General features: G+C 38.2%; 1 protein-coding gene across 2 annotated transcripts in view; it reads left to right on the top strand.

The window, feature by feature from the left end:
• The first annotated feature begins 13,213 nt into the window (after positions 1–13,213).
• The window catches only part of LOC134303652 (transcriptional regulator ATRX-like), a 25,765-nt gene continuing 22,235 nt past the window's right edge, over positions 13,214–16,743 (top strand). For both annotated transcript variants that reach the window (XM_062989125.1, XM_062989124.1), the window contains exons 1-9: positions 13,214–13,359; positions 14,222–14,352; positions 14,637–14,695; positions 14,895–14,953; positions 15,033–15,154; positions 15,459–15,575; positions 15,868–15,977; positions 16,107–16,174; positions 16,450–16,743. The exon at positions 16,450–16,743 is cut by the window's right edge and continues 229 nt beyond it. In XM_062989125.1, the coding sequence (XP_062845195.1) occupies positions 13,340–13,359; positions 14,222–14,352; positions 14,637–14,695; positions 14,895–14,953; positions 15,033–15,154; positions 15,459–15,575; positions 15,868–15,977; positions 16,107–16,174; positions 16,450–16,743 (980 nt within the window). In that variant the 5' untranslated portion in view covers positions 13,214–13,339. The remainder of the gene's footprint in view (positions 13,360–14,221; positions 14,353–14,636; positions 14,696–14,894; positions 14,954–15,032; positions 15,155–15,458; positions 15,576–15,867; positions 15,978–16,106; positions 16,175–16,449) is intronic.

The following is a 16,743-nucleotide window of genomic DNA, read 5'->3' as shown; positions in this document are numbered from 1 at the left end:
AATAAATAATAAAAATAAAAAAGTAACCTCAAAAAATAAACTTAAGGTTTTGCCTGTGCTCCCTCCAAGCTTGGTAAAGTGCTGTAAAGTGCTGGCATTACAGTATGGCTAAAGTGCGGGTGAGATGGAATGCAGTATTTAGGCTCCAGTGTGTTAACCAACAATCAAAATCCCTCATTTTCAGCTACTGAAAATGGTCTCATATCTTTTGCCATGAAAATACCAATGCACCTCATCATCTCTTGCTCAGGAACGGTTGTGTAATCGTGCTTGTCAGTGTAGTTTGCCCTTTTTATGAATGATTTTCGCTGTGACTGGGTTGCCAAGTCGGGCATAAATCACTACCGCAACCTTTGAATATTCACCCATTTTGAATGAAGCCCGATTTGGCAACCAGGCGAAGTGGCTAGCGCAAGTGCTCTTTGCTGTTTAAAGTTAATATCGATTCATTTTACTTGAATTACCGATTTAAATCGTGGCAAAAATGCATCGATTTTTAACTGTGTTGGTGAATCGTTACATCCCTAATTGTTACATAAAATGCACCAGATGTATTGTATAAAAGGCTTCTAGCATAAGCTCATTTGCAGCCCCAGTCCCTGGTTAGGCTTTTATAACAAAATAATACAAAATGTAAATACATAACATACAGATTTAAGCAATTACATTTGTGATGAGTCCATCTTTATATCTGTTTATCAACTAATACTTAGTGTTCACACGTTTGTTTCTGTTTAAACCATTGCTTTACCTTTATATTTCAAACTTTCAATTCATTTTGGGTTTTGATTTCTGAAGGTAATAAATTGCATAATTGTACACCCTTAACTGTAAAAGATGACTGACCAAAAGTTGTTCTATAGACCAGCATTCTACAGTTGCCACTTACAGGGGTTGGACAAAATAACTGAAACACCTGTCATTTTAGTGTGGGAGGTTTCATGGCTAAATTGGACCAGTCTGGTGGCCAATCTTCATTAATTGCACATTGCACCAGTAAGAGCAGAGTGTGAAGGTTCAATTAGCAGGGTAAGAGCACAGTTTTGCTCAAAATATTGCAATGCACACAACATTATGGGTGACATACCAGAGTTCAAAAGAGGACAAATTGTGAAGTGAAGTTGAACATCTCCCATGGCCTGCACAGTCACCAGATCTAAATATTATTGAGCCACTTTGGGGTGTTTTGGAGAAGCGAGTCAGGAAACGTTTTCCTCCACCAGCATCACGTAGTGACCTGGCCACTATCCTGCAAGAAGAATGGCTTAAAATCCCTCTGACCACTGTGCAGGACTTGTATATGTCATTTCCAAGACGAATTGACGCTGTATTGGCCGCAAAAGGAGGCCCTACACCATACTAATAAATTATTGTGGTCTAAAACCAGGTGTTTCAGTTATTTTGTCCAACCCCTGTACTTCTCCTCTAGATGTCACTCCATTGTTTTCCTGCTTTGTAATGAACTGGCACAATATTTTGGTGCAAGATTTACACACTTAAAGACCAGCTTTAGGATAGAGAATTTTATAAAATTATCAAAACTTAACAAGTTGTATCTTTTTTTGAATTTTGCAAAGATGCCATAATGTCCGGTGCTACATAACTACTAACAGTCTTCTACTAACATTAGCTACATGTGTTATTAACCCCAATATATAACACTAGAGTGGAGAAGTACATGTAAACAAATTTACTGTCGTCTTTTGCTGACGTCATGAAAATGTGCTCCGGGATGCTTAGAAGTTGTACTGTTGCGATGTCTCAATGCACCATGGGTAAACTAGCCATCTAAATAATGGTGCTCAGACTAAAAACTAATATTCTAAAGGAATAAATACAGAAGCTACAACATCACACTTATACAACACTGCTTTTTTTATTTAGCAGCAATTTGGCTTGTATAACAAGTGTCTACAATTGAAAGATGTGGATGTCAATCAAACGCGATGGACCAATTAGAGCTGAGATTTTCTGTTAAAGTTCTGTCATGTTTTTAGATGATTAAAAACCAAAGCTAATGTAGACTAACACTTTCTCTATGGTACGTTTACGTGCATAAGAACTCGGTCGGTTATGTTTAAGCTAAAAAGAGCAGCTTTACCCTCTTCAGTGCTTTGTAACCGGGGTACCATCGTACATGTCGCTGTTCCGATGAGTTCTGCTGCTTTGTTAAACAATGCTACAGTAGCGCTGATTTTATATTTGTGTGTTAGCAGAAGGTGTACTTGGCGTGTTGGGTTCTGGTTGCTGTGTTAGCGTTGCTGCTAACTGTTCTGATCCATCTGGAGAAACAGAGAGCGGATCGTGAGGGCCGGCGGTGGAGCGGTAAGAACAGAATATTAAAACTTTATTATAGCGCTCGGTTACAAACTCATCTGCACTCTCTAAAAGCTCGGCCGTGTTCTCTACACTCAGACTGTTAGTGTGCGTCTGGACCCTGGTTTACTCTCCCCTGCTTACTGGAAAGAAACCATTTTTACAGCTTCATAAACTACCAAGATTTAATACATATATTTATTCTAAAAGGAACTTTACACTGGTAAATGTTTTGTACTGGATTTACTTAAATGTAATGTGAGATTTTATGGTCAACGTACAATGAAGGTTCTGTTTAACAGGAGTGTTTTTTTGCAGAATAAAGCCCTGAAGTGTTTATTGTGTTAAGATCAGAGGGGGCGGCGCGGTGGCTAAGTGGGTAGCACTGTCACCTCACAGCAAGAAGGTCCTGGGTTCGATCTCAGGTGGGGCGGTCCGGGTCCTTTCTGTGTGGTTTGCATGTTCTCCCTGTGCCAGCGTGGGTTTCCTCAGGGTGCTCCGGTTTCCTCCCACAGTCCAAAAACATGCAAGTGAGGTGAATTGGAGACACTAGATTGTCCATGACTGTGTTTGACATTAAACCTGTGAACTGATGAATTTTGTGTAACGAGTAACTACCGTTCCCGTTGTCGATGTAAGCAAAGGGTGTAAAACATGACGTTAAAATTCTAATAAACAAATCCGAGAAAATATTGAAATATTAAGATGAGCTCTTAATGAAAAAAACCCTTTAATCAGTAGTTATTAGATAATCAGAAACAATTGCTAGATTAATCGATAAAATAATCATTAAATGTGGCCCTACACAAGTGTTCATGATCGGTGGTGGCATTAACATTTTTATTCAACTTTTTTTGTTAGATTAAAAAGGTCAACATTACTGAAAACTGTTAGTGTCCTGTCCCAGAAGTTTAAGATAGGAGTGTATAGGAATTGTATAGCGCTATCTAGTGGTGTCTTATAATAACAATGTGTTTATTTTATTAGACAAAATGAGGCCACATTAGAGCCTCATACGTTTGCCATCATATTCCTCCAAATTCATACAGGTGTGACCGTGGTGTGTTTGGATCATTTTGTTCTCACTTTGCCAGTTCAGTCATTTATTAATCCAAACACAATACGGTGTAACGGTGTTCTGACGTTGTGCCTCAGTATCTCTAATCGTCTGTGTTTGTTTGCAGATGGTTTACTTGGTGTTGGACTCTGGTTGCTGTGTTAGCATTGCTGGTAACTGTTCTGATCCATCTGGAGGAACAGAGAGAGCGGATCATCCAGGTTCTCTTTACTTTAGCAGAGGAGGAATGAAATCAACACGCGGTGAGATCCACCCTGTGTATTCTCTTACACCGTACTGTGTTTGGATGAATGAGTTGTGCTGACCTGTTCGAACATGTCGTACCGAAGGAAAAAGGTGAAAAGCTTTAACACCTGAACCAGGTACGTCACACTGAAACAATAATCAGTACCCAGCTAGCACAATCTGGCTCAGTTCCCACTTTTCTATCGGCACAGTCGGCCGAGTGTCAGAATCGGCCAGAACCAATGTAGCCAGATCCGGCCCAGTTGTTACCACAGCTGGGTTTGGCTGGTGCTCGTAGAAAAGCGTGCGCGCCGACGCTGGTTGTCCGGCTGTGGCCCAGCGTCCAGTCTCTGATTCCACGCCGGCAGAACCAGCGTCAACATAGCAACAGTGCGACGCGAGCCGTTGAAAATGAGGACTCGTTCGTTCGTGTGAGGTAAATAAACGTTTAATCTTAACAACTTTTTAGTTAGCAAAAAGTAAGCAGAAAGTCTATTAATGAGTTTTGGATTAAGATAGAGCCTAACAAAGCATGCAGAGGAACTAATGGATGACAGTGAAAGTGTAGAGCTACAAAGTGCAACTGCGGTCAAGCCAGCCTCCACTTCGACATGCTCAGTCAAATCAGCCCCTACGTTGTTTCTAAGGATGTGCGGATACTAAACATTACGGTAATAGCGTCTGGTAACACTGATAAAAAAAAGTCACTGACAACCTAAACGTGACTTCATCAGTTAAAAATATATAAATATATCAGTTAAAAATATATCAGTTAAAAATATATAAATATATCAGTTAAAAATATATCAGTTAAAAATATATAAATATATCAGTTACATATATATATATATATATATATATATATATATATCACTTAAAAATATGTAAGTGATATATTTATATATATTTTTAAGTGATATTTTTTTTTACATATTTTTACATGATATATTCATATATATATATATATATATATATATATATATATATATATATATATATAACTGATACATTTATATATTTTTAACTGATATATTTATATATTTTTAACGGTTATATTTATATATATTTTAACTGCTATATTCATATCTTTAAGTGATATATTTATATTTTTTAAGTGATATTTTTTTTAAAGATGAATATAGCAGTTAAAATATATATAAATATATCAGTTAAAAATATATAAATATATCAGTTAAAAATATATAAATGTATCAGTTATATATATATATAAATGTATCAGTTAAAATTATGTATATATTAGTTAAAAATATATAAATATATCAGTTAAGTGATATATTTATATATATTTTTAAGATATGAATATAGCAGTTAAAATATATATAAATATAACAGTTAAAAATATATAAATATATCAGTTAAAAATATATAAATGTATCAGTTAAAATTATGTATATATTAGTTAAAAATATATAAATGTATCAGTTAAAAAATATGTAAATATATAATTAAAAAAATATATAAATATATCAGTTAAAAATTGAAATTAAGTAAACCAATTTCTTCCTGCGAACTGTATTTGGGATACAATTTCAAGCTTTAAAAAAAAAAAAAAGTTGCTAGTAACCTGACATTATGATTTTACTTTAAATTTAAAGTCAACGAAAATTTAATCTTAGCTCTTTAACTTTTGTTGTTGTTAAAAGGAATTCTCTAGTTTCCACACAATAATTCAACTTCATAATGATAGTACACCATCTGTAGATGTCACTCAGTTAATATCAAGCAATTCTGATGTCATTTTTAAATAAAGGCTTTTATTTTTTTCACATTTCTATTATTTTAACTCTAGACTGTTATTAAAAAGAATTCTGTAGTTTCCACACAACAATTCCACTTCATAATGATAGTACACCATCTGTAGATGTCACTCAGTTAATTTCAAGCAATTCTGATGTCATTTCTAAAAAAAGGCTTTTATATTGCCACATTTCTTTTATTTTAACTCTAGACTGTTATTAAAAAGAATTTTCTAGTTTCCACAAAATAATTCCACTTCATAATGATGGTACACCATCTGTAGATGTCACTTAGCTAATATCAAACCATTCTGATGTCATTTTTATATAAAAGCTTTTATTTAAAAATTACTCATCAGAATTGTCTGATATTAACTGAGACATCTACACGAACGATGCCATAGCGAATGCGTGCTGTAATCAAAGCTAAATATTAGTGTGGTACCTTTTTTTATATGTTATTTTCTTTATATAATATTAATATAGTTGTCATTTTGGTTCACTTTTATAATACTCTGATTATTATTATTATACTGCTTGTTGCAATTATATTAATAAAATACTTTCTGCTGCACAATCTGTAGTTAATCTGTAGCATCAGTAGTTAATCTGTAGTATAAATGTACTATTTTATCTATGCGGATGTGAAAGGAGAAGAAAACGGTGAATAAATGGTATTGCAGTGTTTTGGGGCAATTCCGGCCCAGTTATGGGAGAGTCGGCAGAGATCTGGCATCCGGATTTGGGCCAGTGTATTTGGCTCGATTCTGGGCAGTCATTCAAAAAGAGTCAGAGCCGACACGGGCTGCCGGCACTGAACCAGATGCGGCAGGCTCGGCTATCAGGAGCTGCGCCGGAAGTGGGCCACAATTACAAGGCTAGCTGGGTAACGTCGTTATTAGATCATCAGAAATAATCGTTAGACCAGGTACATCACACTGAAACGTGTTGCACTAAATGAAAGATGTGCACAGCTTAAAGGGGTTTAAAACTGTCAAACTGAATCAAAATGGTTTAAATTAAAGGTTCTTCAAATTAAAAGGGTTTGAAATTAACATGTTCGAAATGAAGGTGTTTTTAAAAAATCGTTTACAATTAAAATGGTTTAAAATGTGTTTGAAATTATTTTTTTTTTTTTTTTTTTTTTTTTTTTTTTTTTTTTTTTAAATATAAATTTAGGGTGTCCAATTTCATCCCATCAGTCAATCTCTCATTATTCCTGGTCCCTGCTCCTGATTGGGGGCTGAATTTGTTGTTCATATAGCCGCCCAGCCTTTCGACCGGTGAAGGCAGAGCTGGATTCGAAACGACGCTCCTTCGACATCCAGTGCTGGTTGCAGCGCGTGTTTTTACCGCTGCGCCACCTGAGCGGCTGAAATTAAGGTTTTTGAAATTAACATGTTCTTGAAATGAAGGTTTTTAAAATGAAGGTTTTTGAAGTGAATGAAATGAAGTGAGTCCGGTGTTAAACTGTGTAAATGTGTTTAAAAGGGTTTAAAGTTGTAAAACATTTATTGTTGATAAAGATCTGCGATATTTAACAGCGTTTAAAGGCTAAGCACCAGCTAATATTGAAATTTTAAACACATACACGCATCGAAAGTTGAGTTCCTAACTTGTGATTATTGATAGTTAGAAAACTTTTTTTACAAATTCAAGGAATACGGCTTAAAATTCTGATGTTTTGCGTCGCTCGCGGTGTTCGGATTCTGTCACCGGTGTCGCACGTGTGACGTAGATGGTGGACAACAACTCAAGAAGTTGAATGGAAGGCGATGCAAAATGATTAAAAGGTGTGTTGTGTTTGGCTGCAATAATTCAATTCAACACCAACACCGATTTGATATTATCGCCAAATATATAAATATTATATATCTAGATAGATATATAGATGAGACAGCTTTAGGACAAATCAAATGCGTGTTTATTGATCAATACTGAACAGAGCAGGGATGCGCTATAAGGATGCGCGTCTCTTCTCTATTAAAAAAGGTTTAAATTTAGCTTCTATCCTGGGCTAGATATACACTGTAAAAGGAAAAAAAGTGTTTAGGCAAAATATTTGAAATGCACTAATCTGATCAAAATATGGTATAAATAAAAGTTGAATAAAGGCTGAAAGACCTTAAACCTGCGTTATCATGCGCGCTAAACCAACACATTCACCTGATGTGGTTTCAGAGAGGATCTGAGAGGGGTAGCGATGTTCCCCTCAGCACTAAATCTCTCTCTGATGGTGCTCGGTGCACTAATACACACCTGTACTGCACCTGCATGCATACTTTACAGAGCAGAGCAAATCTAGCCTGGTTATCGTGCCAATATTACCCATCTATTTAGTAGGTATAATTAACATAACGATATAAACTACATTTTAAGTTATTATTCGTTTCAATACATTTTTATTCAACGAAAAAATACATTTCAATCATTCCAGCAAGAGTGTCTGCAGGCTGCAATGCCATATTAACCGTCATTAAGTGTTTTAGAACGCCGAGGCTGTTTAAATATAGTCTATATTACAATTATTTTATTGAGTGTGAACCATTAATAAACTTGCCTATAATTACTGTTGCCATTGTTTCCATTTTAAAACACAAAGCCTGACACTCAGAAAGAAAGAAAGAAAGAACGTTATACAGGCACCCCCACTGTCACTGCAGATTCATCCTCTTCATTAAATTCAGAAATAGCTTCGGAATCTGAAAAACCAACACTGGAAAATTCGCTGTCCAAGTCAGTCATAACGGTGTAGTAGTACACTGTTGTCCACCAGTGACGTCACGCTGCAACTTCCTGGAATTTCCGGAGCGACCTCGGGTTTTTCCGTCAATTTACTTGAAATTGTCGATTTTTGAGTAAATTAAACAAGTTATTTACATTTTATTCACGTGTATGGTTTTTAACTAGCTAAAATAATGTGAAATATTTAGAGAGGTCCATTAGGTGGTGCTTAGCCTTTAAAGACTAAAGAGTGATGAGCTGAAAGCTTCTGGATGTTGAATGATCACACTTGTTTAGTTTTCATTGTTTAGCTGATGATGAGAAATAAACTGATGTGTTCTGTGTCTGAGCTTTAAGATTGCAGGGAATGAAGAGCAGATCTACACCAGGAAGCTGAAGTTCATCCCTCTCTGTAAGTACATGATTAAGTTGATGATGAATGGAATCGTGGCTGTAATTTCCATGTTGATGTTTGCAGAAGGTTTATTAGATGAGCTGGACGATCACATGACTGCGTACTCACCTTTCCCAGTGGAGGATTCAGAACCTGGATGGTCATCGTTCTGTGAGTTCATGTTTATTATTAAGATGAATACACAATCATTATTGTACATCATTACTTTACATTTTCTGTGCCTTTAAGTCCTTGCAGGTTTTGCCTCCAAGTTCCTGTAAGCTTTTATTTTGCCTTCGAACCCTAAAAGCTTTTATTTCCTGCATTGGGGTTCTATGGCCTTTTAAGGGGGACTTGTCCGCCGCTTCAGGACTTGGGGGCTTTTATTCTTTCGCCTTTAGGGCCCAGGGCGCTTTCACACTCTGCACCCAGGGTTCCGGGGCTTTTACCTCCTCCGCGTCTGGTCTCTGGGGGCTTTTTATACTAGTTTGCCTCTGGAGTCTTGGTGCTTTTAGGGCTGTTACTTTTTTACCTTTGCTGTCAAATATGTCCACAGCAGCTGAAGAAGTAACGCCCTCAAAGCCTCAAACTTCCACAAGCTGTTATGAATAGTGACATGTTGAAGAAAGTTTAAAGTTTGTTTTTTTCTCTTTGTTCATTTTTATTCCAATGTAATTTCTACTGTTATACAAAAGTATTAAAGCAGCTGTGAAATGTGTGATTATTTTAAAGTTCATGATCTTGTAATCACATGAAACTAAAAGGACTGAAGAATGAAGCACTACTGATTATAGTTACTGTGTAAGTTCAGATGAATGAAATGTTCTCTCACCGGTCACATAGTTACACAGTGGATCGTTAAGCTCTAGTGATTATACTTTTACTGTTTAAGTCAATCATAAACAGGGGTGGGGGGCTTAGGGTGTTTACTTCTCTCCCTCTTCTGACTTGAACTTCTGCCTTTGGAGCTCTGGATGCTTTCGATTCAACACATGCGTCTGGGTCCCTGAGGGTGTTTACTCTTCTGACTCTGGTAACTTGGATTTTGATTTTTCTGCCTCTGATTTTTAACAGTATTTAAATTATATTACAGTATAACAAACAGTAAAGAGTATGATTAGATCTTAATGATCCGCAACTTTTTAAATAAAGGTTCACACTTGTTTACATTTTAATGTCATTTCTACTGTTATACAAAAGTATTAAAGCAGCTGTGAAATGTGTAACTGGCAGTAATGAAACACGACCTTTCAAATTGTATAAGATCACGATTCATTTTTTGTTTTTTTGTAATTGGTGTTGGAATATGACTGGAGACTCGCCTCATCCTTCGACCCGCTTAGTAAACGCATTGTTTAAGGGTCATTCCCACTTATTAACCTTGTTTTTCCACATACTGGAGCTGCAGTTTGGGCAAATGGCTATCTGTCATAACATTGTAAATCATGGAGATGTGCCTGCGTCAGGGGGGTGGGGCGACTGGCCACCGTGCCATCCTACTGGTGTAGGCACATAAGATTTAAAAGGAGGGTTGCCTGTCAGCTTGACCGGGGTCCACCTGCGTAACAGACGTGTTACCCAGGACTCTTTCCTGATCAGTTGGGCTCCTGCCAAAACCTGTACAGGTTCCTCAGTTTTAACAGCATGGCGGGATGAAGGACTGAGTGCTGAGGTTTTTATTTTCATATCTTTTACTGTGTATTGTATAGATTAGTATCGTCATTGTTATTTTATAGAATGATGTTTAAGGTTGCAGGAGATGGTGACTAAATGATGTGCTGGTAACCTCTCTTTGCGCCATGTAGAAGGACTGTTGGGTGACTAAAGTCATAAAGGACAGAAGATGGATCACACCAGGATCGAAACATTATCCCTAATCTCACACACTCGCACATTCATGCGTTTACACACAGGACTTTTGATTAGCATTTTTGGATTACAGGATTATGGACTTTATTTTTGTCACTTTAAACGGACTGGATAATGAAGCTCTAAGCATTGTGATTTGGATTTAGATTTTCTTGCCTCTGATTATTAACAGTATTTAAATCATATTACAGCATAACAGACAGAGTATGACTAGATGTTAATGATCCACAATCTTTTGGATGAAGGTTCACACTTGTTTTTTATTTTAATTTTAATGTAATATTCTGTTGTATAAGCTCATTTGTTAAGGTCTTGTTTTGATTGTATTTTTACTTGTCTTGCATCGCTACGTGTTGTGAAACTGTACTTGTACTGTAACCTTATCCAGGTGAAGAACACTGTCGAGCACAAAAGCTGGCAAGGTGGGAATTTTCCTCCTTAAATTGGTTGTTAGGAGGTTTTTGCCCACCCCTGGATAGGGAACAGAATTAAGTTTGTTAGAATAAAATCCTACCGATTGATTCCTTATGTGGTTGTTTTGTAGTGTCTGATTTATTGTTCTCTTGTATGTCAAAGTGAATCATTTTTTATATTTTGTTTATTTTTTTCTTGTGAACTGAGCAATAATCCAATAAAATTAGTGACATGTATAACCTGTGGTCTGCTATATTTTGGCCTACTTTGCTCTTCTGTAAATCAGTCTAACCAAAAGCCTGTAACTTACATTTAGCATTTTATGGACTTGTGCACTTTTTAAAGTAATTGAGTGGAAAAGACTAAATAAAAACAAATTTTTTTGTGTGTAATATTTACTTGGATTTAAATAATGTAAACAATCACACATCTACACCTACATTTACTTTAGTAGTAGGGGTGTAATTCTGAATGACCGGGTTTGGTGATCACTCCCCTATATGTAACGGAGTTAAAAAGTTATAATATTAATACCCTTATTTTAGTGACTTCTAGCAAAATTATTTAAGTTAATTTATTATATTATATGATAGTATACTATATTATACTATTATAATACACTATTACTATTTACTAAAACAATGAGTTGTATTCACATATGTTGTCATTTGTCCTAAAATGTTATAAAACGTAAGTCCATTCAGTGAAGCTTCGAAAAGGAAAAAAAAAAGGAAATAAAAAAAAAACTCTATACTAGTTAAGTAACTTATCCACTATACGATCACAAACAATTGTCATAATTGCGACTATGTTGTTGTACATTTTTCCCAGAGGAGTTGTCCCAAATTACATCCTGAATACTAGCTAGTGTTCCGATATTCTATGAACAAACTTAAACAGAAAGAACTGTAGATAAAATACAAATAATTATTCATTTGCAAACTTACTTTTACTGGTATTATGAACTGAGAACAGTAGGAAGTAGATATTTAATGTTTAATCTTATTGTGTTATCAGACCATCTCAGATGAGTTTGAGTCCAGAGAAGTCGGCGGCTTTTCTGGACGTTGTTATTTGCAGTCTGACCTTGTTTGTGGATGCAGTGATGAGCCGTGTGTCCTGACGAGGGTTTTCTGAAGAAATCCAGGACCGACCAAAAAACTAAGAGGAACCAGACTCAGCAGGGACCCCCATCCTCCTCAGGTGGCCTGGAGAATAATTTAAATATAAATGTGAAAGTTGTATTTAAATGTAACGGGTCTGTGTTATCATAGAAACATCACAGGAACAGTATTAAATGTTTTTAGGCTGTTTTATTATTATAATAACTTGAATATATAAAATGTTAATCAAGTCAAATGTATTTATATAGTGCTTTTTACAATAGACTCAAAGCAACTTTACAAAATATCAGGGGGGTCCTCAGTCTGTTTAAGGCTGCCTACTGTCACGTAAAATACGGAATCGTTCTTTCTTCTGTGTTTTTATTAATGGGGGAGAAATGCTGCAGATGAGACTGAGACAGGCCGATATGTATGAAACAGAAGGAATCTCACTCAGCCTGGCTGTCTGTCATGTTTCAGCACCCAGAGAATGTACAGGAGTCACGACCAGTGAGAAGCGCTGTCAGCGTTAAACTACTTTGTTTGCTCAGGTGAACACCCGCCAACCCACCCAGGGTGTTCCTTATTTCCAGTTCTGAAAGTTGGCAACCCTAGCTTGCCCTGACCTTGTAGCATCATATCTTTTTGATGCGCCCACCCAACAACATGGCATATTGTGTTTGTTGAACGCCCAGCCAGGTTAGTATCAGAACAATTTAATACACATGGCTACTATCACTGAGACTTGACTCCTTAGGTGGTGGGTTTGTGTAATAGGCTGCTCTGAAACCTGAATGTCTCCATTTAATAAAACAAGTGGATTGAATAGTGGCGCAAACTGAAAATCATCCTGTTTTCACTAGTTATTGTTTACAGTTAACGTGTGGTGGAGTAGGCAAGGCCGTCACAGCCTCACCTTTTATGAAACACACCTTCCACAGGTTCCCTTGTGCATTCGAAAATGAACAAGAATACTTTAGGTACGTCAAAGATTTATTTGAATTTGGCTGCGTACTGTATTGTAGGGTAGGGTACCATACAGCTGACAAGGGGCGATAAATAATCAGACAAGATATTTGGGAATAATTGTGACATCGCCAAGTGAGATGAAAACCTGGTTTTAGTTAAATGCATGTAATATTGAAAGGAAAACAGAATCTGTAAACCTATCTGTTGTGCTTTAACGTGTAACCTCTAGAGCCCAGATTCCACCTAGAGCACCTTTAATTGTAAACTTGGTGGGATTCGAGCTACGCCTCTCCCACGGAAATGATGGAGGAGGGTGAGGGACCGGTCGCCATTTTGATGCGAGTTTCCCCGGCAAGATGGAGCAGAGTGTGAGAGAAGCTGCTCAGAATAGTCTTATAGATTCAACTCAGCTTTACATTATGTAATGCACACAGTTCAGCTCGTCTTAAAGACCGAATCTTCTTAATAAAGTGCCTTACAGGAGCGCGGCATGTCCACCCAGGTTCTCGGGTAAGAGCTTAACATCATGAACACTGCACACAAGTGCTAACGGTGGCTACATGCTAACAGGCTAACTAGTAAATAATTAATTAATTAAGCGGTTCGGAACTGAGCTGCGAATGCGCCTACATCGCGAAACATCGTCGCAGTATTCACTTTTGTTTTGTCTTTTTTGTTTAATTTGGTTTGCATTTGTTCTGACAGTTATTAGCTAGCTGGCTAACACAACAGACAATGAATGTTTTTCAGGGCTCAGTAATTATAGCATTATAGCTAACAGGCTAACTTGTTACACATTGAGGCTGAAATACAAACCGCTGATTGGTGTTCCTGTAGTGCACTAGGTAGGGATCACGGGCTTGTTTTTGTGCATTGTTTAGTAGTGCACTACGTAGTAAACAAGGAGTAATTTGGAATTCAGCCTGGTACCTAACGCAATTTACGTAGGAAAATAATTTCCTGTGAATTGTTACCGTTTAAAACAAAATTCTTTGTTTATCAGACATTTTGTTGCACAGTTTTGCTCGATAAGAGGACACAAATTTAATGTTGCTTCTAATAGAAGTTCTCAGTGGTTAAAAGTGCACCACTCCAGTGGTTACATCCTGAACAGCAGCACAAAATAAAACATAAAATTTTAATGTGTTAAACCTGTTGTATATGCCACATTTTATGTTATTCCTGCAACCGTAGGATTCTACCATGTCTGCCATTTAGCCATGGAGTCTGTCATGATTGTATTTGTGAGCAGCAAACAGTGGCAACAGTAGAGCAGGAGCTTGTTTTTGCTCAGGTTTAGTATCACACACAGTCTTGTGCAAAATCCCTTGGTCCTAGGAATTTAATCATCATTATTATGTGTTTATTTCAGGCCTGAACCCGCTGCCGAGGGGAGCCAGAGCGGAGGTGGTAAACTGGGCCTCCTCATCAACAAACTTCACACGTTTCTGGCAGTTTCTGCAGAGCAGGGAAGTGAGCACAGCTTACCAGGACACTGGAACGGTGAGTTGATGAAGTTCCCTCAGGATGTTGCCACATACAGGTACAGCAGTGTTGTTGGGATTTTTAAACATGGTTTAAACTCCCTGGCCTTTTTATTAGAAACAACTTAGCACAGCTTGTAGTATGGCTTTGTATTTGTGGTGTTTAAAATCTTAACAACATTGCTGCACCTAATGTGCTTAGATCATGTCAAAATAGTACATGTCAGTCATTACAGTGCTTAGAATGATCCCTCACACACAACGATTGAAGTACATTTGATTTTTTTTTTTCTTTTCCTGCAGGTGCAATGGCCAAAGAATTTATTGAGCAGCAGCAGGCAGTAGCTCAGGCTGCAGAAGAGGTACATACACTCATATGCTTTAACATGGTCAGTTTGGTACTTGGCTCAGACTGATAACTGACCCTCCTCAGAAACTGCTTCTCACTCTTGTGTTTAAATTAGCACCATAGCCAGTCACGTCTGTGTAGATACCAGGCTGGCCGATAGCACCATGGCTTTAAACGTGCGTGTTGATTATTGTGTGGTTTGTTTATCTCAGAGCGTCCAGCCCAGCAGCTCCTCGGAGCCGAAGGCGGCGGCCACCGCTCGTTCCAGGAGGTCAGTTTTTTTTTTTTTCTGTCAAAAAATCTGAATGAACGAATGTGGATACGGATTTGTGACCTTGTTAAACACGCAGGAAGCCGCTGGTGGTGACGAAGCACAGCGGTTTAAACGAGTCGGACGCTTCCACTGAGAGCGGGGCGGACGACGCTCTGTCGGTCAACTCCAGTGAACCCGACACGAGCTGCCTGCCTAAAGGTACAAATTTAACCGTTTCATTTTTATTTGTTTACAGCATGCTGACTGTACAGAAAAAATGTCAGTAGTCCTGATGTCACCGTCGAGCAATGAAGGTGGGTCATTTGGAAAATGTGCTGCCCCTTCCTCCAGTACTGTAATTATTTGAGGACGTTTATACAATTGTGTGTAATCTAAAGCCACCCTGAAGGCCGAATCGATTATGATTATAGCTACCGTGGCTTTGAGATATGATGAAGATCGTAAAGTGATTTATGATATGTATATTTATTTATATCTTGTTGTTTGTCTCTGTATCACACAGGTACGGTGTTTGTGCAGCCGGAGCCGGTGAGTAACGAAGTCCGGGACGAGTTCAGAGGCCCCGAATTCCGCAGCAAACGAGTCAAACAGAACAAAGAATTCTCTGAAAGACGGAGAGGTGAGACAGGAGGGCTGTTTGGGCCTGTGTGTGCTTTTTATAACGCCTACACGGATTGTAGGCACCTCTGTTTAAGGTCGTTTCATGAAAATGGCTTGGTAACAGCCAATCAGGTCATTTGACCCTTTTTTTAAATGTGTTCTACATCACTACTATGTACTCTATATCCATGTGATGGTCTGCAGTGACTCCCAGTGATCTAAAAGTGCATCAGACACCTGATTTATAGGGTTGATTGAGTTTGTAGCTTTGTTTATATTAAATTTTTGCGACTTTTCTTCTGGTTCCTCAGGATGCTGTGAAATCGAGCGAGTGAACTGCACGGCGTGTGGTCAGCAGGTGAACCATTTCCTGAAGGACTCGGTCTACCAGCACCCAGCACTCAAAGTGCTCATCTGTAAGGTGTGTGTTTGATAACGTGCGATACAGTACTGTACATGTAAGCGTTCACATTAGTTAGCGCGCACGCTGTGTGAGAGATGTGATTCGGTCAGTTTGACTGAAGTCGTGTGTGTATGTTCTTTCTCACAGTCATGTTACAAGTACTACATGAGCGATGACATCAGCAAGGACGCAGAGGGGATGGACGAACAGTGCAGGTATAAATCTGTTTTGGCTTTCTAACGTGGCTTTTTACAGGAATGCGCAGTGTGTGTCTGTTGGGATTTTTGAGCCAGCAACCTTTTGGTTAACAGTTCAGTACCTTAAGCTCTGCGCTACTTATAAATAGTATGTGGTTTAGGACAAAGCGCTTGCCTATAATAACAAAATTGTAAACATACCTGGCAACCCTGTGCTCATTTATTAAAAAACAACAAATAAATAGATCAAGTGGCGTATAGAAGTGATCAGTAACTAATAACTCTTCGTGCAGGTGGTGCGCAGAAGGAGGAAGCCTGATCGGCTGCGACTACTGCAGTAACGCTTTCTGCAAGAAATGCGTGCTGCGGAACCTGGGCCGGCGGGAGTTGTCGGCCATCCTGGAGGAGGAGCGTAAGTGGTACTGTTACGTGTGCAGCCCGGAGCCGCTGGTGGACCTGGTGTTGGCCTGCGACGACGTCCTCCAGAACCTGGAGAAGATCTGGGCGCGCAAGCGCTCCGACAGGCCCGGCGTGATGGGCAGAGGCATGGTGGGCGGAGGGCGCGGGAAGCCCAGAGGCGGGCGCGG

The sequence above is a fragment of the Trichomycterus rosablanca genome, chromosome 26 (assembly GCF_030014385.1).
Source record: "Trichomycterus rosablanca isolate fTriRos1 chromosome 26, fTriRos1.hap1, whole genome shotgun sequence".
NCBI lineage: Eukaryota > Metazoa > Chordata > Actinopteri > Siluriformes > Trichomycteridae > Trichomycterus > Trichomycterus rosablanca.
This window is presented reverse-complemented; position numbering and strand designations above follow the sequence as displayed.